Raw genomic sequence first — 22,149 nt, forward strand, 5'->3', positions numbered from 1 at the left:
TTAGAGAATAATCAGTAGATATAGCCAACAAATCAGAAGTTCTTTGGGGTCTTTGAGAATTTTTAAGAATGGATAGAAGTTGTGAGAGCCAAAAGGTTGAGAACTGCTTCATGAGGGCATCTCTGAGAAGACTTTTGACCCTAAATCCCATGATACCAAGGTTGGCAGGTTCCATGGATGTTAACTCCATTGACAAGATGGACATGAATCTATGAACCCAGAAAGTCAAGAAACTCCTGTGTCCGTCCTTCTCTGTTTGAGCAACTCTCATTTTGCTCCTCTCTGCTCTCTGAACTTCTTGCTAATAAACACACCAACCCGCACCCACACAGAGAAAATGGGAAAAGCCGTAGGCATCAGAAAAGGCTTGTGAAAGAGCGCATTTCTTCCCCCACCGTCCCTAAGTCCCCAGGTCTGATCAAGACATTCTTGGGTACCAGTCCCTCTTTTTATTAATACAGTGAACTTTTCACCCCAGGGGTCACCACCACACAGTCCCTCTAGGCCCACAACAGGTGAGTGAGTCAGCAGCCACAGATGAGTGACCCACCAAGAAACATTCTAGGACTTTAGACTTGCTCAGGCCCCATTCAGATTCAAAACGGAGGCTCCTAAGTGGTTTTCAGGGCCCTAAGTCTTTACAGCCGGGATCTGAGATTGACATTATCTACAACTGGATGAGCAGCATCAGCTTAAATTCCATCCAACAGGAAGCAAGGAGAAGTTTTCCATGAAAGGTGAGTTCATTTTGTAATAAACAAAAAGTTGGAACACCCAGGGTCAGGGAAGATCCCCTGGAGAAGGGAATGGCAACTCACTCCAGTATTCTTACCTGGAGAATCCCATGGATTCCTCCACCAGAGGAGCCTGGTGGGCTATAGTCCATGGGGTCACAAAGAGTCAGACACAACTGAGTGACTGAGCACACACACAGGAACACCCAGAACTCACCCTCACCAGGACCACAACCCCAACCCTGGGTGCTTACTGGGTTTTTATTCTGGTGACCAGTCATCCTCCATTACAACCACTAAAGGTGGGGAGCTGGGCTTCTTTCCAGCTCTGTCGCCTTCAGAGTCCACGCTCTTCCCTTTCCCGGCCACATCCCAGCTTCTCCACTGCCGTTCTGTGTCAACGATAAAATTTAATGATCCTTCCTACAATTTAAGGCTGAGGTGGAGACTGGAATGGAAAATATAAATGCTCTGGTCTCTGCTATTACTTTTATCTTCTGTGAATCCGTGCAGTGACACTGATCCGGGACCTCCCCCAACCAGCACCTTGCTCTATGTACGAGGGAGAGCGAAGCGAGTTTTAAACCTCCTTTCCTGTGAAGTTGAGTGCTTCACAGTTTTCAAAGCACTTCTCTCATTTGATCTCATTTTATCCTCACAACAACTCGGGTGATTCTCACCACCCCTAATGAAGAAAGCAGAGAACTATATTTGCATCATAATTATCATGTTGCCCAGAATGGGTGTCCTCCTTTGGGAAAGAAACTGATCTTATCTACTGCATTTAGCTCAGTTTTTGTTTTTTTTTTTTTAAACCAGACCATGGTGCCCACTTTGAATTGCTAAAATCCACTCTACACCAAAGTGCAGGCATAGATAGTGGCCAATTTGGCTGAAAGTTATGATCCACACCTGCTATGTGCCCAAAGCTACAGACAGGAAATAAGTAAGTAGTTAGACTATTCATGGGGTCTTACCATTTTCACCAGATGGCTTGTCTTTTCCATTGGTTGTCCCAGCTCCTTGTCGCTAAAGGCATTAAAAAAAAAAAGAAATTGTCATCAGTCACTTTCAGGGTTATTTTTGTCTCTTTCATTGTTTCCAATACTTTTTGCATCATATCAAGTTCTATGTCACTTTAGCTCAAGATGGTTGGGGCATGATGTTTGTGAGACCAAGAAAAGATCAATCCAAGACAGTATGTTTTGAAATGTCACAGACTGCCTCCCTGGACCAGATCCACTGCTTTATGAATTCAGTTCACTAGTCACAAGGGATAGCAGACAGGAGACTGTTGATGGAACATAGCACCAACAGAAACACGAGGGAAGCAGCAAAGAGTTTGTGCCAACTGCGACAAGATCAGGGCTATCACTTTTGTCATGATTACACTGCCACATTTTTATTCCAATCACTATGTTCAATGTCTCACCTTCAAATATATGGTAATCGATTTTAAAAAGTCCCATGACAATGACCAGAATCTCTTCTATCATTAGATTACTCTTCTGTCCATGTTTATGCCTATCTTGTGTATTTTCGATTTACTAGGTTGACCAAAAGGAATGTTTTATGGTTAGTCTTGAATCTTTGGGCAAGATTCTCTGGATATGTGGCCTGGGGAGCTACGTGCAATGTATTGCATATGCAGGCATATAAGCATGTTTCCTCAAAGCTTATCCAGCGACTACTTTTAAATAACATGCTGTTCAGAATTGTTCTAGTCCATGCAGAGAGAAGTATTTTGTCAGTCCAGTTTTCTGATCATCATCGGAAAAGATGCTTTAAGTTGAGAAAAATAAAGTGATTGTAAAGTCTCTAGCTTTCAGGTGCTGAAAAAGAGACCAGGCAGGGAGCTGATTTGTCCAAGTTCACAAAGCTAATTGGTGGTGCAGTCAAGGCTGGAGACTGGACTTCATGCCAAGGTTAGTACCTTGCAGAAATAGTCATCATTATGTAACTCTTTGATGGGATCCTGGAAAGAGAAGCAAGGCACTGACCAAGGAGAAAATTGATATAGGTGACTCCCATCAAGGATCAGAATGAACTTAAAATTTATATTTGAGTCCAAGCCTTCAACCTAAAGCAATACTAAAAAAAATTATTAGTTCCTATTATTGTCCAATGTTGTCATGAGAAATTCCCAGGTCCTTGGCCAACCCTTGATTAATAGAAGCTGGATCATCTGGAAAAATCTTGCTTGCATGTTCTGATTAGTGTAAATAAATATGGTAAATGAATGATAGAGACTGATGTGAACAAATTTAATCATCCCTGTGTACACTTACTCCCTGGTGTAGATGATAACTCAAGAGAAAGGAAAAGTCAAGCCTTCCATTTATTACAAATCCCACCACACACATGCCACACACATGCCACACACACACACACACACACACACCCCACGTACACACAGACTCTGTCTCAGTCAATGAGAAGTGCAAATGCCCACCCAGGTCAGGAGAGTACTCTGCTTCATTCCAAGAAGAAAAACCACCTTTCTCTGGCACAAAGTGGAAGGAAAGCCTAGATAAATGTGGGTTCCTTCTTCTTATTTAATTTTAAACATTTTCTCAGAATCCAGACCTGCCCGTGTTCCCATGGAAGAAGGTTGCAGTACTGGCCAAACATCCATTGATCTTCAATACATTTCTTCCATTCATTCCCTGTATCATAGCATCTTTATCTAAAGCACTCAGCTTGTAACACATCGTCATCTTGATTTAAACCAAATTACACATTTCTTAAATACAGTAGATTTGTAAGTGAAAATGCCACTTTATTCTTGCCTGTGTTTACTCAGTTTCATTTTTTTAAAACAGAAAGCTGGTAAATTAGCTGCACAGGATGGAAATCTGATCACCGTTGTGAAGGATCAAAAGTGACACAGCAGCCAGTTAGGGGTTGAACCGCTCCAAGGTTTAAACTCTCCATCCTTCCCCACATAGTTCATAGAAGACTCAGAAGACATGGCAAATTCCACAGAATAAAAGGACAGGGTTTTAGAGCTGAATAAAGCAAATTCAATGGCATACAAGTGCAAAATAGGTGCACATCCAGCTCCTTTATCTTTAAATGCCTTAAACACTGACACCTTTCAAATGTCCTGAATACTTCATTGCATAAAAGATCACCTCTATGAAACCTGAAGAAAACCAAAATGAAACATGCACTGGGGAAGAAAAGGGGTTCATTTTCTAAGAATTTATAAGATAGGAGTTTTGTGTCAGGTCTTATTCAATGGAGCCAAAATGAAGCTGATAGATGTCATAAGGATCTTGTGTCTCGCATCAGAAAATGATCCCTACAAAAAAGAACTAGTCATCCAGAACATCTTGTTTCAGAATTCTTTCAGACCTGGCAACATTTTTAAGGCAAGGCTGAGAACAGTGAGGGGAGCAGTCAAGAGGGCTCTTGTTCCTGTTCCAGGGATCTCCAGGGTCATCACTTGTGATTGTTTTATCCCTAGGGAAGAAGCTGAAACTCCCCTGAACCAAGCATCTGGAGGGGGCCTGAGTCAAGCTGGAGCTTAGGGTGCCAAGGCCAGACAAGCTCCAAGTGGTCCTGGGCATTATGGGCTCAGGGAATTATGACAGCATCCTTAACCAGGCAGATACCACCATGGTGCTCATCAGCATCATTCTGCACACTGTACCCCCAGGCACAGAGGAACTTGCTCAAGGTCACACAGCTGGGAAGTGGTGGAGCCTGAGCTCAAACCCAGAGGCTCTGGCTCCTTAGTTGACCTTTGAACCACTGAGCCTGCACATTCCCTAGTATCCTTCTGAGCCCACCCCACCTTCACCCAACACACCAGCAAGTGGGGAGATTGCTATATGGAGGGCAGACAGCAACACAGAGAAAAATAGCTTAAGAGAAAATGCATCACCATTCAATACCCTTCCATCACCAACAGGAAGTGTGGGCTTCCCTGATGGCTCTAGTGGTAAAGAATTCTCCTGCCAATGCAGGATACGCAAAAGACCCAGGTTCAATCCCTGGGTCGGGAGGATCGCCTGGAGGAGGGCATGGCGACACACTCCAGGATTCTCACCTGGAAAATTCCATTGACAGGGGAATTTTCTAGGGGGCTACATACAGTCCAGGGGTCGCAGAGAACAGACACCACTGAGCACACACAAACTGATGGTCTCTGCAGAATTTCTCAGGAAGTGTAAGAGCCCTGTCTAAGGACACAGCCCAAAATGTTGATATGACAGCATTGGAGCCTCCTTCTTCTGCAGCACAATCAGGAGGCTTGAGGATGCTGGGGGGTCTGTGGAGCAGCCATGAGAGAAGGGGATGTGAGCCAACAAGGCAGAACCGTGGCCAGGAGAGGTGTTCTCTGGGTCCTCAGTCCTTAAATCCTCGCCCAGCAACTCCCACGGGCCTTGGGAGGGAGGTTTCCTTCCTCAGTGATGTTAACTATTACAAGGATAGCATTTCAGAGTTTGATAAATCCCAATCAAGTAGAGAACAGACTTGAAGACACAGTGGAGGAAGGAGAGGGTGGGACAAATTGACAGAGTAGCACTGAAACATATACATTGCCATGGCAAAACAGATAGCCAGTGGGAATTTGCTATATGACACAGGGAGCTCAACGCCGTGCTCTTTGACAACATCAAGGGGTGGGATGGGGTGCGAGGTGGGAGGTTCAAGAGGAGGGGACATATGTATGCCTCTGGCTTATTCATGTTGATGTATGGAAGAAGCCAACACAACATTATAGTGTAATTATCCTCCAATTAAAAATAAATGAATTTTTTAAAAGGAGCCTAAATGAAGAATAGGCGTATATAGCTTCTTCTTACAATCCAACACAATACTAAGTACTCATAAAAAGGCAGAACTGGTTTTCAAAAGTATGATTCTTAAAGTGATTTTCCCTGTCAGTCCCCTGACACCAAGGGCTACGGGGAAATGACAAGGAACATGTCTTAGCTTGGCTTCCCAGAAAGCACGGTGCAAGGCAAGAGCCGTTTGTGCTACAACTTAATTGGGGAGGGAGGTTCCAGGAATGAGTGGAGAGGATGGGCAGTGGGGCCCAGACAGCCATGCAAGGAAATAGCATCTGGTAGGCACTGCCAGGGGCACCCAGACCCCAAGACTGTGCCCTCCAGTGATGCTTGAACTCTGTTCGAGGACAGACTCCCAAGATCCATCAGCTCCCATATCACTGGCCCAAGACATGCACCATGGAGCTTAATTCCCAGTGCTTCTAGTCTGGGCCATGTCTCCAACATGGTGTCTGCCCAAGGACAAGGAGGACACCCCTGGGAAGGAGATGGAGACACCCGGCATGGGCAGGAGGTGACATACTGTCACTTCAACCTGCCTGAAGCCTGCAGAGTCCACGCTGGCTGCCCACCCACAGGGCCCTCCCTGATGGGACCTGAAGTGACACAGGAGAGGTGTCTGACTGCACGTCAACTTGGCTGGTGGGTCTTTTCAACCAAGTTGCAAGCTCACGGACAGTCCTTTCATATTAGAAACTTCACTAGTGGAACAAGCCACTCCAACTTTCTGGTAAATAACCAGCTTTGGCGCCACTTCTTCCTGTATTTTGAGCTCAGAGTGTGTGCAGTCATTTTTTGCTACATCTAGGGGCCAGGGCTCATTGGAAAAGACTCTGATGCTGGGAAAGATTGAGGGCAGGAGGAAAAGGGGGTGACAGAGGATGAGATGGTTAGAAAGCATCACCAGTTCAATGGACATGAATCTGAGCAAGCTCCAGGAGATAGTGAAGGACAGGGAAGCCTGGTGTGCTGCAGTCCATGGGGCTGCAAAGAGTCAGACACGATTTAGTGACTTGAACAACAGGCGCCATGCCCACATCAGTAAGACCCGTCTCAACAGTGTTGGTTGGAAGAGAAAGTGTGCTGTCATCCTACCCATCACCAACAGACTGAAGCCCAATCCTACTGCATGACCATCACAAGCCCCCACATCCCCTGTTCTTCCTTATGAGAACTATTGCAAAACCTTTGTGTTCTTGGAGTAATTATCAAGTCACTGGCTAAGGAGAGTGAAGTGTTCACCCGCCTTGGGCACAGACTTTAAGATGGCATCAAGAAACTCATTAATCAGAACAAATGCTGCCTGGGATCATGTTTGCATGGAATCTGAAGAAGAAAAAAAAGTCAAGGTCATAGGAGCAGAGAGTGAAACGGTGGCTGCCAGGAGCTGGGGTTGGGGAAAGGGGAGAAGCTGGTAAAAGGGTGCAAACTTGGTTATGAGCAAGGTTAGAGAATCAACGTGTTACATGGTGACTATGGTTAATAACACTCTGCTGTAAAATTGAAATTTGCTAAGAGAATGAAACTTAAGAGCTCTCACCAAAAAAAAAAAAAAAAAGAAAGGTAAAAGTTTTAGGTGATGGAGGTTGAAATTAAACCCATAATGGGACTCCTTTCACAGTGTACAGATATGTCAAATTTTCCAGTTGTACACTTTAATCATGTTACAATTTTATTTGCCAAGTATACATAAAAAAGGGCTTCCCAGGTACTCAGTGGTAATGAATCTGCCTGCCAGTGCAGGAGACATGGGTTTGATTGCTGGGTCTGGAAGATCACCTAAAGAAGGAAATGACAACTCACTCCAGTGTCCTTGCCTGGAGAATCCTGTGGACAGAGGAGCCTGGCAGGCTATAGTCCATGGGATCACAAAGGGTCAGACATGACTTAGCGACTAAACAACATACTTCAAGAAAACTGGAAAAAAGGCAAATATTAATGCAATATTTTAGAAAATCAAAAATACTGCAAAAAGTCATGATAAACAAAAGACCCACATTTTGCATTACCCACGAGAAGAAACAAATGGGAACCACTGGCATTTCCTTTTGCCACACTCTTGTGTGGCTCTCCCAGGTACTGGCCATGTTTCCCTAAAGCAAATAAATGACTCAGGAAGTTGAGTAATTTCATGGATTTATACAATTATTCTAACAGTCTTTGAAACCTTTCTTCTGCAGCTCTCTCAAGGGCCAAGACTGTGATTCATGCTGTCATTTTTCAAGTTTTTATTGTACGGTTTCTAGAATACTGCAGAGGAGCGTCTCGCCTTTCATATTTTGCTGTCAATACCCATAAAATCGGTCATGCCAATCATATATCGTATAGGACCCAGAGTTGCTAAAACCTGCTTCCTCATTAAAGCAGACCCAGAGCCCTGGACAGATTATGTCTGCTTGGAAAATCCATTCAGCCAGTACATATTGGTTTCATCCTTAGGATAAAACACAAGTTCCCATGAAGACATTTGCTTTTCATTTCAGAAGGTTGGAGAGAATGAAATGCGAAATGAATTCCAGAGGGACACAAATGACAGTTCAAGAATATTTTCTGAATCTGCACCCACTAAGTGGATAAACCTGTCTTCAAGAACTTGGCTTGTTCCTTAATTTGATGAGATACAGCTGCAATACTTTGGCCACCTGATGTGAAGAGCCAACTCATCAGAAAAGACCCTGATGATGGGAAAGATTGAAGGCAGAAGGAGAAAGGGGATGACAGAGAATGAGATGGTTGGATGGCATCACCCACTCAATAGACATGAGTTTGAGCAAACTCTGGGAGATGGTGAAGGACAGGGAAGCTTGGCATGCTGTAGTCCACGGGGTCACAAAGAGTCAGACACAACTGAGCGACTGAACAACAACAAAAGACTCAAATAGTGGGTGACTAATTTCAAAGGCCCCTTAGGGTTGGGGAACAAATTGCCTTCTGCAGCAGTAAGGGTCCCAGGGCATACCCAGGGTCCCCAGGGTTCCCAGAGTCCCCCAGCTCTCCATCCCTTCTTCTTTCATCTACCCAAGCAACGCACCCATTGTGCCACAAAATTCTGGAAAGAGCTCCATGCATGAATTTGCTTTGGCAACACTGGAGAAAAGACCACCCTCATGGCACCAGATCCATGGGGGGAAAAGACAGAAGAGCCCATAGAAGTCTTTGGCTCCCAGAGGCATTTCTTTTCATCCTCCTTATCAAGCCATCAGGGTAGGAGAGGATGTGAATGAGCTCCTCACAGCCCTGGGGTCAGCCTGTCAGTGCTGCTGGATTAGGAAAATACCCATTAGAGGACTTTGGTCTTGCCCAAGTTAAGAAATAAAAGATTTTCATGCAGAAGGAAGATGGTACCACACAGAAACTCACATCCACAATAAGAAAACAAGAAACTCCAGGGAGGTTCCAAAGGAAGTTAAATTAATACTTCCTAATTGCTCTAAAAATCACTTTCTAAAGAAAGAGCTTAATTTTGTTAAAGGGCTGGAGAGTAAATATTTTAGGGTCACAGGCCAAGTGGTCTCTGTTGCAACTACTCAAGTCTGCAGTTGTAATGTGAAAGTAGCCATAGACAATATGCAAACACTAGCTGTGTTCCAGTAAAACATTATTTATTTAAAAAAAAAAAAGTATATTCACCACTGTGCAAAACCATTAGCAGTGAAGTCATGGATTCAGTGTCAGACAGAGGCTGCGAGCAACCCAGGGGGTGACTGGCTCCTGGACTCACAATATACTCCTCTTTCCTTGGGCCAGGCACAGGGCCAGGCCCTGAGGGTCCCCAGGAGAAGGGGGATATGCTCTGACTTTGGTTGGTCACAGCCTAGAGGGAGAGAGACTAATCAGCTCAGATGGTGGGTAACATAAGACCCAAAATGACCAAGTTCAGGGCCATGGGTTAGGGTCCCCCAGCTCACATTGGAGTGAGTAGGGGGTCAAGGACAGTTCCACATTTTGAGGGAAGGGAATGAGTCACAGTGACCCCACAAGCTGGGCAGAGCTGGGGAAACTCCTTACCAAGTTCCCTCCTAAGAAGGAAAGACGGTGACCTTTGGCTCCTGCTGTCACATGTAATGGAGAAGGCAATGGCACCCCACTCCAGTAATCTTGCCTGGAAAATCCCATGGGCGGAGGAGCCTGGTGAGCTGCAGTCCATGGGGTCTCGAAGAGTCGGACACGACTGAGCGACTTCACTCTCACTTTTCACTTTCATGCATTGGAGAAGGAAATGGCAACCCACTCCAGTGTTCTTGCCTGGAGAATCCCAGGGACGGGGGAGCCTGGTGGGCTGCCGTCTATGGGGTCACACAGAGTCAGACACGACTGAAGCGACTTAGCAGCAGCAGCAGTCACATATAAGGACCTGCCATGCAGCAAGTCCACTCTCCCATCCACCCATCTGTGGCAGCATTTTCCAAAAGAGACATTATTTGGCATTATCAAGTGGATGGCATCACTGTCTCAAGGGAAAGGAAAGTATGTGTTTCGAGGCATTTTTTAACATTTTCCTCTCTGTCCCCAATATCTGACCTCTGTTGGATTTTGTCTGAAGCTCCAGTATTTGACCATCTGATGAAAAGAGGTGACTCGTTGGATAAGACCCTGATGCTGGGGAAGATTGAGGGTAGGAGGAGAAGCGGGCAACAGATAATGAGATGGTTGGATGGCATCACCAACTCAATGGACATGAGCTTGAGCAAACTCTGGGAGATGGTGAAGGACAGGGAAGCCTGATGTGCTGCAGTCCATGGGGTCTCCAAGGGTCAGACACGACTGAGGGACTGAACAACAACCACCAAGAAGTTACAGAAATTTGGCAAAAGAATGAAAGAAACATCCACCCCACCCCCGGAGTTGCTTAGAAGCTCTTGTCAGCAAGTGCTCCTTCACACAGTCTATCCCCTGGTGATGACTTTGCTCTGAAGTTGTTTTTTCTCCATGACTCTGTCTTCCTTTTGTGAGGCTGCATCCTGATATTCAGATTGCTGATGGCTCAGGGATTCTGGCGCCCCTTAAAGGCTAGCATCGTGACAAGCGGATCCTCAAATGGGTCATAAATAAGGGGGAAAATGCCAATCTGTGTGTTTTGGGGCTAGAAGACTCTCAGGGAACATGAAGGCTCAGATAATTGCAATATTCTTTGCAGAATCAATATCCTGCACACAGCTGCTAAGTCGCTTCAGTCGTGTCCGACTCTGCAACCCCATAGACAGCAGCCCACCAGTCTCCCCCGTCCCTGGGATTCTCCAGGCAGAATACTGGAGTGGGTTGCCATTTCCTGCACACAGGGGAGAGGGCAAAATGGAGAAAAGGCCCCAGAGTTCTCAATCCATCCTTCGAAGCTGTCTTTTGAGGACCACGTTTATAAAGAATGAAACAGAGTGTTTCTATGGTATTATATTAAGGCGTTTTTCTATGGTGTTATGTTTAATTTTTATTGATGAAAGATTATGAGTCTTTTAGATGAAATACCAGATTTTAAATGGACAGTGCTGGGGAACCATGGTGATCACACAATGAAGTAAGATTAGCAGCTGGGTTAGCCAGCACAGGCAGCTGATGTGTGCTCCATGCCACCGCCATCATGAAATCAGTGGTTTCTCAGCCACATGAAAGGCACACCATGAAAGGCCTCCTCTAAAGCAAAGGCCCCGAATTTGTCTGAAGAGCAGAAGAGACATTTCTGCCAACACTGTGTGATCAGAACAGAATTGATGTAACTTCTTAGCACTGATCATTTTAAAATCATCTATGATTCTCCTGGTAATACTCCAAGCACTGAACATTTTTAAAATCCACCAATTTAATCCCTAAAGATCAGAAGAGGACTTCCACTGGAAGGATTTCAAAGAAAGTCAAAAAGTTGGTTAAAAAGAAAATGATGGGATCTTCATGACAAAGGCATTAACCTTTATAATTCTTCCTAATTCTTCCACCTTCTGACTACATTCAGCATGGAGCATTTTTATCCTGACCTTTATGTTAATAGAAGCAATTAGCATGGCTGTGGTGAGGCAGGCCATTTATCCCTCATTTTTAGGGATTGGTGGTTTGTCTTATTGAAATTCACTTTATACTTTATCCTATAGCTATATATTTTAAATGAGTATTTTTCTACCCTTAAAAACTTTCTCCATGCCCATTTTCTTTTTCAGTAATACTATTTTCTATTTATAAAAGTGAGTTAGGGCCATAATGAAAATCTTAGAAAATAAATACATGAGGAGGAAAGCAAAACACTTATAACCCAACTGTTAGGAGTTAATCTATGTTAACTATCCTATCACCCGCGAAGAGTCGGACACGACTGAGCGACTTCACTTTCACTTTTCACTTTCATGCATTGGAGAAGGAAATGGCAACCCACTCCAGTGTTCTTGCCTGGAGAAACCCAGGGACAGGGAAGCCTGGTGGGCTGTCGTCTATGGGGTCGCACAGAGTTGGACACGACTGAAGCGACTTAGCAGCAGCAGCAGCAGCAGCAAACCTCAATTATAAGATTATAAACATGTCAAAGCTCATCAACTATACAACTAAAAAGGATAATTTTTACTGTATATAAAATATACCTTAATAAAATTGATTTTTAAAAAAGAAAGAAAAGAGTGTCCTGACATCAGGCTGGCCAGGCTCTCCAGCCCTTTCACTTAGCAGCTGTGTGACCCTGTGCATGACACATGACATCTCTGAGCCTGTTTCTGCTTCTGTAAACCAAAGATAACAATACACCCACATCATCAAGTTGTGAGAATTCAATGAGATTAAAACATTCACACTGCCTGGAGGAGATCCCTGTAAAAGTCAGCCTGCAAAGTAATGCAAAAAAGGCTTGGAAAGACAACGGACTCTGTCCTCATTGTATTTTTCTTGCAGTACGTTAACAGTGGCCCAAGGAGCTCAGCAAAGCTTGAGGAAGGAGGAAGCCCAGCCCTCGTGTGCAGTCAAACAAACCCTGAAAAGGGGATTCCCTTGGCTTCTTCTGCACCTGCTCAGTTTCTTCTTCATGGAGAAGTCAAATAAATATGATTAAATTAAGCATGTACTTCACATGTCTATGTTAGAATCCAAAGACCAATCCATATTGGTATTTATGATCTTTTTTTTTTCCCATAAAGCATGCAGCCTTCATCTGCTAGTTGTTAGGTTATGAATTTCTGTTGAATTTTCCTCTGCTTCTGCTGCGCGTGTGTTTGTGTGTTTGGTATAAATCACTGCTTTTATTTTTTTCTAGAAAGAGAAGATGCAAGAATCGAGTAGATATGATCAAAGAAGGAAGGTGGACGGAAGCTGGAAGGACCTAGTGACCCCTTTACGTGTGTGCCTCTTACCTGATCAGCAGACTCTCCCTGAGCCTGAGGTTGAATAAAAGGACATGTAGGTTGACTCAACCTGCCTCAGCTGCCTTTGGAAACCCCACAGATGTGTAGGATGCTAGAACGGAGCTCCGGGACCCTTCAGACAGCTCTCTCTCCATAATTCACTCTGTCTGGGTGTCCTGACTTATTTTATGTGTTTAATTAACTTCACAGATTCTTGCCTGGACACTCAGTAAGAAAGGCAAAGCTTAGTCTCCATGCATCGACTTGTGAGGAAGCTGATGCTGACTCAGCCCTATCCGCTACTCTGCATGCCTCTCCGGGAGGGGCTGTTCCAGGCTTTAAGAGCTAGAGTCTTTCTTTTCTGGTAATAAAGAAGCAGCCAGGTGTTTTTTTTCCTTTTCTTCCCCAAATCGACTAAAACCTAAATAGCTTCAGAACATGGTACAAATCTGAGGTTGTGTACTTTGGGAAGACAGGGCAAGGCTTTGTCCTAAATCAGCTGTCATGGCTGAAGAAGTGAACTGAATCCTAGCCCACTTCAGTGAGTTTGGATGAATATTTGCACACCTATAGTAAGGAAATCTGGGCCTTCTTAGGTGGTGCTTGTGGTAAAGAACCTGCCTGCCAACGCAGGAGACGTTAGAGACGAAGGTTTGATCCCTGGTTCAGGAAGATTCCCTGGAGGAGGGCATGGCAACCCACTCCAGTACTCTTGCCTGGAGAATCCCATGGACAGAGGAGCCTGGTGGGCTATAGTCCGTAGGGTCTCAAACAGTCAGACATGACTGAAGAGACTTAGCACAGCACAGTAAGAAAATCTATGAAGCAGGCAAAAATAGAGTATACAATATAATTACAAATAATAAACCTTTTACATACGTGTGTGAGTATATATTGCTGGTGCTGTTTAGTAGCTTCAGTCATGTCTGACTCTTTGCAACCCCATGGACTATAACCCACCAGGCTCCTCTGTCTATGGGATTCTCTGGGCAAGAATACTGGAGTGGGTTCCCATTTCCTCCTCCAGGGGATCTTCCCGATCCCACTTCTCTTGCAATAGCAGGCAAATTCTTTACCACTGAGCCACCAGGGAAGTCTGTGAGTGTATACACATAGATATAAAATACAAATAGAGAATGAACCAAAAAAAGTGAATCGAGAGAGATCAGAAAATGGTAGAAAAGCTATACTATATATAAAATAGATAACCAGTAAGAACTGACTGTATAGTACAGCGAAATCTATATTTTGTAATAACCTATAAGGGAAAACAATCTGAAAAAGACATATATAACTGAATCACTTTGTTGTATACCTGAAACTAATATAACATTGTAAATCAATTATGCTTCAATACAGAATGAATAGATAAAATGACTAAAAGAAAAAAAGCTATATAAACCATCGGATCAGTTGCCCTTTGGAAAGCTGAAAATTCTAGCTCACTCTCCACTTAAAACAAAACACCACCCCCACCATCCAGCAGCACCAACCAACTCAGTCTAACGCCTCCACTTCCTTCACATCTGATATTGCTGCAAATTTTATTTTCAAATCCCTCAAAAATCCAGAACAACTTAATTTGCTGGAAAACCAGCCCAGGTGTAACTGAGTTGAAGGTTGCCTTCCAGGGAGGGGGCTGTTACAAATGAAGGAGACTGATGCCGCCAAACTATTTCATGCCTACACGACCAACCCTGGATCCTACTATGGGGAGAACTTTTACTTCCCAAGTGCAAACATCATCCTTTAATTGACCCTTGACACTTCTGCCCTCTATATCCCCTGACATCACACAGGCAATGAGAGAAGGGTGAGGACAGAGGGCTTTAGTGTAGGAAGAGTCTTTGGACAAAATGGGCAGCTCGGAGTATTGATCAGAGTCAACAACCGCACTCAGTAAAGATATGTGGAATCGTAATTGGGGAATTTTCCATAGCTTAGCATTTATATGGTCTTTTAAAAATGTACGCTTTCCAAATATTTTGAACCAGCTTTATGACTCCATCCTCAGAACGGTCCTGTGGGGTCAGCCAGCATTATTGATTTCTTGTTCAAGCGTGTCCTTGAGTGGGCTTCTTCTGAGCTGGACTGAAAACTCCATCTGATTCCTGGCTAAGACCCTCAAGCCACCTGCTTCCATGGTCAGGCATGGGCCATTCCTAAAGCTCTGCTTGGATGGAGAGAAATTATATGTAAAAGGCTCCAGGCATGACAAAGGACCAATGGAATTACGTTTCATCGCTCTGTCTCTCAGTTTGGTTTGGTGCCGGGGTCCAGCCCCGGCTGATCCAGGGTATTCGAAGGAGAGACGGCGTAGGCGACCTATTTATTTAAATATTTATCAAAGATATAAAGAGTAATAGAATGAGGATAGCTCAGTGAGGAAATTCAGTGGAGAAAAGAGGCTGAGTAGCTTGGTTTACGCGGGAGACCAATAAAACTTCAAGACAAGAAGTTTGCACCACTTACGTAGGCCGCAGGCATCCTTCCGTTCTCCCGAAGGAGAGGAGACACTGAGGCCTCCCCAGTCAGATCTTAGAAGCCCAGGCATAATTAGTAAGCATGGTGGGTTCTGCGCTCCAGATGGAGATTCAGCCAGAGTGAGAGAGAGAGCGACATGGGGAGACCAAGTTTCGGTGAACAAGGCCCGCACTTTATTTTCCAAAGTAGTTTTTATACCTTAAGTTATGCATAGAGGATAATGGGGGAAGGGGTGGAGTCATGCAAGGACAGCAGTTCCTGGTCCTAATCGAAGCCAGGCTTTCAAACTTATCATAAGCAAAAGTTCAGGTGAATTACATCATCTTCTGGCCAGGAGGCCTGTTAACATTTTAGGAAACTTATTTTTCTCTAAAGGTGATTATTCCAAAGTCAGGAGCCACCCTCCAAAAAAAGCACTGGACAAAGCTGCATTCCTATAGGGCAAAGGTGAGGTGGGCTCAATCAAGAAAAGAATTAACTCAAGGGTCCAAGGTTACAAACTACTACTTACACCAATCATATTAATCAATACACTGCCAGGGACACAGCAGGTAAGGGATATGGAAACTTAGCAGCAAACATTGGCCCAACAAGTGAAAAACCCTTCACCAATACAATTTCTAATCAATCTTTTAACTACTCAAAGGAATCTGTGTTTAGACAGTTTAGAACATCTCCTGCCTCTCACAGTTGGGAGGCTCTGAACAATCACATGTGGCTGGAAAAACCTATTCAGGAAGGCTAGAGGATTTCCAAAGGAGTTTGTAGGTTAAACACTGTCACACCCAGGAATTATTAACTGGAGCTGTAAGCTAACTCTTTTTTCAGAGAGAGGTAGTGGGAGACAGCCCCCCGTAAAGTCAGAGGTGTAGGTGAAAGCACAAAGCAGAAAGTAGGCAGACTCTGGTTTTGGGGGTAGATGCTCGAGAATTTCCAGGGGGCCTCCTGAGGCTCGATCCCGCCTTTGCGTATGCCGAGCCTCCTTCCTCATGACCTTTGCCATGCATGGGCAGAGTTCCTCACACTGGCTCCTGGCAGTGATAGAATTCTAGTTGAGCTATTTCAGATCCTGAAAGATGATGCTGTGGAAAGTGCTGCACTCAATATGCAACATGCACTCAGTATGCAATATGCCGGCTCCCGGCAGTTTGGTTTGATTGTTTTTGCTAAAAAGCAATCAGGCAGCCCCCATGTCCACACCTTCCTGCCCCCACATTACAGGGCTAGCCTTGTGGCCCAACAACCCACCCAGGGTCCCTCCCTTAGCAGGGCCCACACTTGGTGTCATGCTCTCAAAACTCTTCACCACGTTCAACATGGAACACCACATTTCTGCTTTTTCACTCTCCCCCAAATTATGTCAATGGTCCTGTCCCCACCACCCCATTTCAGGCTCACCTGGACCTCCCAACTCTGAGCTTTGGTCACCTTGAAAGAGGTTCATGGCAGAGGTGGGTGGGAGCAAATGATGACAGGGCTGTGGCTTGTTTTTAAAAGTGAAAGTGTTAGTCACTCAGTCATGTCCCGCTCTTTGTGACCCCATGGACTGTAGCTGGCCAAGCTCTTCTGTCCATGGAATTCTCCAGGCAAGAATACCGGAGTGCTGCTGCTGCTGCTAAGTCGCTTCAGTTGTGTCCAACTCTGCGCCCCATAGACGGCAGCCCATCAGGCTCCCACATCCCTGGGATTCCCCAGGCAAGAACCCTGGAGTGGGTTGCCATTTCATTCATTCTCCAATGCATGAAAGTAAAAAGTGAAGTCGCTCAGTCGTGTCCGACTCTTAGCAACCCCATGGACTGCGGCCGATCAGGCTCCTCCATCCATGGGATTTTCCAGGCAAGAGTACTGGAGTGGGGTTAAATATTTTCATTTCTGATGGGGATCTGCTCCACCCCTCTGCTCTAGTCCTGTCTGCTTGTCATAACACTGAAGGGACACAGGAGCAGAGTGGGGTCCCCTTGGGGGGCTGCTCATAATCTTACAGGTACTTTACACTGCATTAATTTTTTTTTTTCAAGTGAGAATCCCAAATCTTCAGCCAAAATTCAACTGTGAGGGAGCTCTGAAATGTAGATCAGCCAAATCTGGTTCTCAGCAAGAATGCAGCAGAAAAAGGATGACATGGAAATTCACAAAATAGTGCCCCCAAAATGAACCAAATCTGCTTTGAAGCTGGGAAAGATTAAATCTAGATGGAAAAAATAACAGTGAACTTACAGGAAGGATTTGGTGGAAATACAAATTGACAAATTGCCCTATATATTTTAAGAGTATATCTCAAAGAAGAAGTAAAATAGCTTTCTGAAGTATAGAACATTGCCAGAAATAATATTTGCAATGTGCCACCATATTATCTTGATATTTTGACAAGATTTGTGCATATGTGAGAACTGAGCTATAAATACAGGCATGAGCCATGCCCTGAACAAACTCCAAAGACTAGAAAATAATAATGGTTAAAGTTACTAGGTGGGACTTCCCTGGTGGTCCAGTGGTTAAAACTCCATGCTTTCTCCACAGAAAGCACATGTTCTATCTCTGGTCAGGGAACTAAGACCCCACAAGCCACATCACATGGCCAAAAAAAAAAATAGTCACCAGGAGCTCAGATACAAAGTGCGTAATGATATTCTGCCATGCAGAATACCCTCACGGAAGGTAGATTACAGGAATATCTAAATTCACGTGGGCATTTCTAACAATTAGAACACAGAACTTAAAAAAAAAAAACAATAGGCACAATTGCAAAAGTCTTATCGACTGTTCTCATGTAATCTGCTTCTAAATTACTGAACAGATGTATTTTCACTTCACACTTTTAAAAGGAAGATACGATAAGTCAATAGAACCTAACTCGTTATTGATAAGGATGGGGAAAATTCCAACATGTTTAAAGCAATTTATATCACTAAGCAGGAGTTAGAAATCAACTACTATCAGCCCTCCATATCCAACAGTTCCAAATCTGGGATTCATCCAACCGCAGGTTTTAAATATTTTTAAAAAATTCCAGAAAGTTCCCAAAAGCAAAACTTGAATTTGCTATATGCCAGCAACTATTTACTTAGCATTTATATTGTATTTATAACTATTGACATGGCATTTACATTGTATTAGGTGTCATAAGTAATCTAGAGATGATTTAAAGTACATGGGAAGACATGGGTAGCTTATATACAAATATTATGTCATTTTATATAAGGAACTTTATATAAGGAGCATCTTTTGATTGGATTTCCATCCGTGGACAGGGTGGTCCTGGAAATAATCCTCCTTGGATACCTAGGGATAACTGAACAATATCCTAATAGATGTGTATCTATTCACTGGACTTCATGACTGCTAAACATGTGGTTCTAACATATATGACTTTTAAGTTGAACCATTAGTTAGGTATTGTTTTTAGTTAGGTATAGTTATTCAACCAACATGTTTTGAGCCCTGCTTTTGTCAGCAGTGACTCTTCGGGGAAGTTTTCCTGATCACGCCCTTCTTCCCTTTCCCAGGCCAGCACAATGACCTAACCAATGCTTCCCTGACACTTGGTTTATACAGTGAATAGACCTCTACTCTGTATGGCCCCTCTCATTCAGTTAACTTTATGTGATCCTATCTCCCCCTCTAGCCTATAAACTCTTTGAGGGGTGGGGTCTGTTCACCCAGTATAATGTCCAGCGTATAAAGGATTCTTCATCAATGTGGTTGAATGGTATGTGCTGGAGAGAAGAAAGAGTGTAGAAGACACAATATCTGTATTTTAAAGGTTTATAATCTAGAAGGCAGACAGAAATTTGACAAGATAAGTGATTACTGATTACAGTCATACCTCGTTTTATTATACTTTGCTAATATCGTACTTTTTACAAGTGGAATGTTGGTGGCAATCTTGCGTAAAGCAAGTCTATTGGCATCATTTTTTCCAACAGCATTTGCTCACTTTGTGTCTCTGTGTCACATTTTGGTAATCCTCACAATGTTTAAACTTTTTTATTATTGTTATTATATTGTCATGGTGATCTGTGATCAGTCATCTTTGATGTGAGTATGGCAAAATGATTACAACTCTCAGAAGGCTCAGGTGATGGCTACCATCTTTTTACCAATACTTTTAAATTAAGGTATGCAATTTTTCCTAGTCATAATGCTATTGCACGCTTAATAGACCACAGTATAGTGTAAACATCACTTCTATATGCACTGGGAAACAAAAATGTTTCTGTGAGTTGCTTTATTGAGATTTTTGCTTTATCATGATGGTCTGGAACTGAACCCGAAATACCTCCAAGGATTGCCTGTATGTGCAGTAGTTTTGACCATAGAAAGGGACTCTGTTCCCTGAGCAAACATTTTCTAAGAGTTTTTATTGAGAGTTCAGAATGGTCTTACACATTCAAACAGAGCCAGGGAGGTAAGGCAAGGAATGAAGGCCACTGGTATAAACTCTAAGTCAGGGAAACTGCCAGGTGACGCAGAAGAAAACTTTGTGGGTAGAGACCTCCGTGATATTGCACAAGAGTAGCAATACTGACATTTACCAACTTCATGTGAGACTGGGGTGGGAGGATTGAGGGGGTTGGAGTGGAAAGTTAAATCTCTACAAGCAAAGTAGAAGCCCCAGTGAAGGAAAGAATGACTTTGTCAAGATTTCTGTGGTTGTTCTTTTTTAATCCAAGACTGGAAAAGAAAAAAAGGACAGTATTATTTTTAATGTATTTCATGCCCAAGTCCTAAATGGAACTGGGACAGGTATAAAAGAAATTGGGCTATATCTAGGATATGTCAGAAAATGAGCAATTTAATAGGATAGGAAAGGTGTAAGTGAAACCTAGCCTGACTTTTCCTTAAGAAGCTCTGTGATTTTGAATAAAATCAGCCTAGGGGTACTCAGTTCCCTATTTTAAATGACTATTTGGAATGAAATGAATATAGGGCCTCCTTTAATTCTCTGAATTCTAAGCAAGGCCATAGAAATGATCATCTTCTCTTTAACAAGTGGTGCTGGGAAATCTGGTCAACCACTTGTAAAAGAATGAAACTAGACCACTTTCTAACACCATACACAAAAATAAACTCAAAACGGATTAAAGTTCTAAACGTAAGACCAGAAACTATAAAACTCCTAGAGGAGAACATAGGCAAAACACTCTCTGACATACATCACAGCAGGATCCTCTATGACCCACCTCCCAGAATATTGGAAATAAAAGCAAAAATAAACAAATGGGACCTAAGTAACCTTAAAAGCTTCTGCACATCAAAGGAAACTATTAGCAAGGTGAAAAGACAGCCTTCAGAATGGGAGAAAATAATAGCAAATGAAGCAACTGACAAACAACTAATCTCAAAAATATACAAGCAACTCCTACAGCTCAACTCCAGAAAAATAAATGACCCAATCAAAAAATGGGCCAAAGAACTAAATAGACATTTCTCCAAAGAAGACATACAGATGGCTAACAAACACATGAAAAGATGCTCAACATCACTCATTATCAGAGAAATACAAATCAAAACCACTATGAGGTACCATTTCACACCAGTCAGAATGGCTGCGATCCAAAAGTCTACAAATAATAAATGCTGGAGAGGGTGTGGAGAGAAGGGAACCCTCTTACACTGTTGGTGGGAATGCAAACTAGTACAGCCACTATGGAGAACAGTGTGGAGATTCCTTAAAAAACTGGAAATAGAACTGCCTTATGATCCAGCAATCCCACTGCTGGGCATACACACTGAGGAAACCAGAAGGGAAAGAGACACATGTACCCCAATGTTCATCGCAGCACTGTTTATAATAGCCAGGACATGGAAGCAACCTAGATGCCCATCAGCAGATGAATGGATAAGAAAGCTGTGATACATATACACAATGGAGTATTACTCAGCCATTAAAAAGAATACATTTGAATCAGTTCTAATGAGGTGGATGAAACTGGAGCCTATTATACAGAGTGAAGTAAGCCAGAAGGAAAAACATAAATACAGTATACTAACGCATATATATGGAATTTAGAAAGATGGTAACAATAACCCGGTTTACGAGACAGCAAAAGAGACACTGATGTATAGAACAGTCTTATGGACTCTGTGGGAGAGGGAGAGGGTGGGAAGATTTGGGAGAATGACATTGAAACATGTAAAATATCATGTAAGAAACAAGTTGCCAGTCCAGGTTCGATGCACAATACTGGATGCTTGGGGCTAGTGCACTGGGACGACCCAGAGGGATGGTATGGGGAGGGAGGAGGGAGGAGGGTTCAGGATGGGGAACACATGTATACCTGTGGCAGATTCATTTTGATATTTGGCAAAACTAATACAATTATGTAAAGTTTTAAAATAAAATAAAATTAAAAAAAAAAAAAGAAATGATCATCTTTCTCTAGGTCAAGAGTCTTTAAGCAAGCTGGTCACACCCCTGGAAAGGCAGAACCACCATGTTCAGCCACACAAGCTGTGCACTGTGCAGATTCAGGGAATGCCATTGACACTAACTGTGGTGTGGATGGCCCCTCTGGGGTTGTAAAGTGCTCAACACTTACAACCATGCATGGTGAAGAGAACTCCAGAATGTCTAGTTATATCACTTTACAATCTAAGATCAGTAAGAAGGAAATCAGATATTATCAATAACTAATATCTGGATTGATACCGACATCATCATTTGTGTGTGGGAAAGAGAATCCCACAACTGAGGATTGTTCAGAACTACCTCACTCTACCCCATCCTATTTTTTTAATTGAAGTATAGTTTTTTTACATTTTAGTTGGAGGATAATTGCTTTGTAATGTTGCATTGGTTTCACCCATTCATCCATCTCA

At 43.3% G+C, this 22,149-nt stretch overlaps 1 protein-coding gene across 1 annotated transcript in view; it reads right to left on the reverse strand.

Annotated features, from left to right (window-relative positions):
* Positions 1 to 22,149, reverse strand: part of PCP4 (Purkinje cell protein 4) — a 68,602-nt gene that overhangs the window by 33,535 nt on the left and 12,918 nt on the right. Inside the window, exon 2 of the mRNA XM_010834944.1 lies at positions 1,712 to 1,763. Coding sequence (XP_010833246.1) covers positions 1,712 to 1,763 — 52 coding nt within the window. The remainder of the gene's footprint in view (positions 1 to 1,711; positions 1,764 to 22,149) is intronic.

This window comes from Bison bison, unplaced genomic scaffold (genome assembly GCF_000754665.1).
Source record: "Bison bison bison isolate TAMUID 2011002044 unplaced genomic scaffold, Bison_UMD1.0 scf7180017864037, whole genome shotgun sequence".
In the NCBI taxonomy this organism is placed as follows: Eukaryota; Metazoa; Chordata; class Mammalia; order Artiodactyla; family Bovidae; genus Bison; species Bison bison.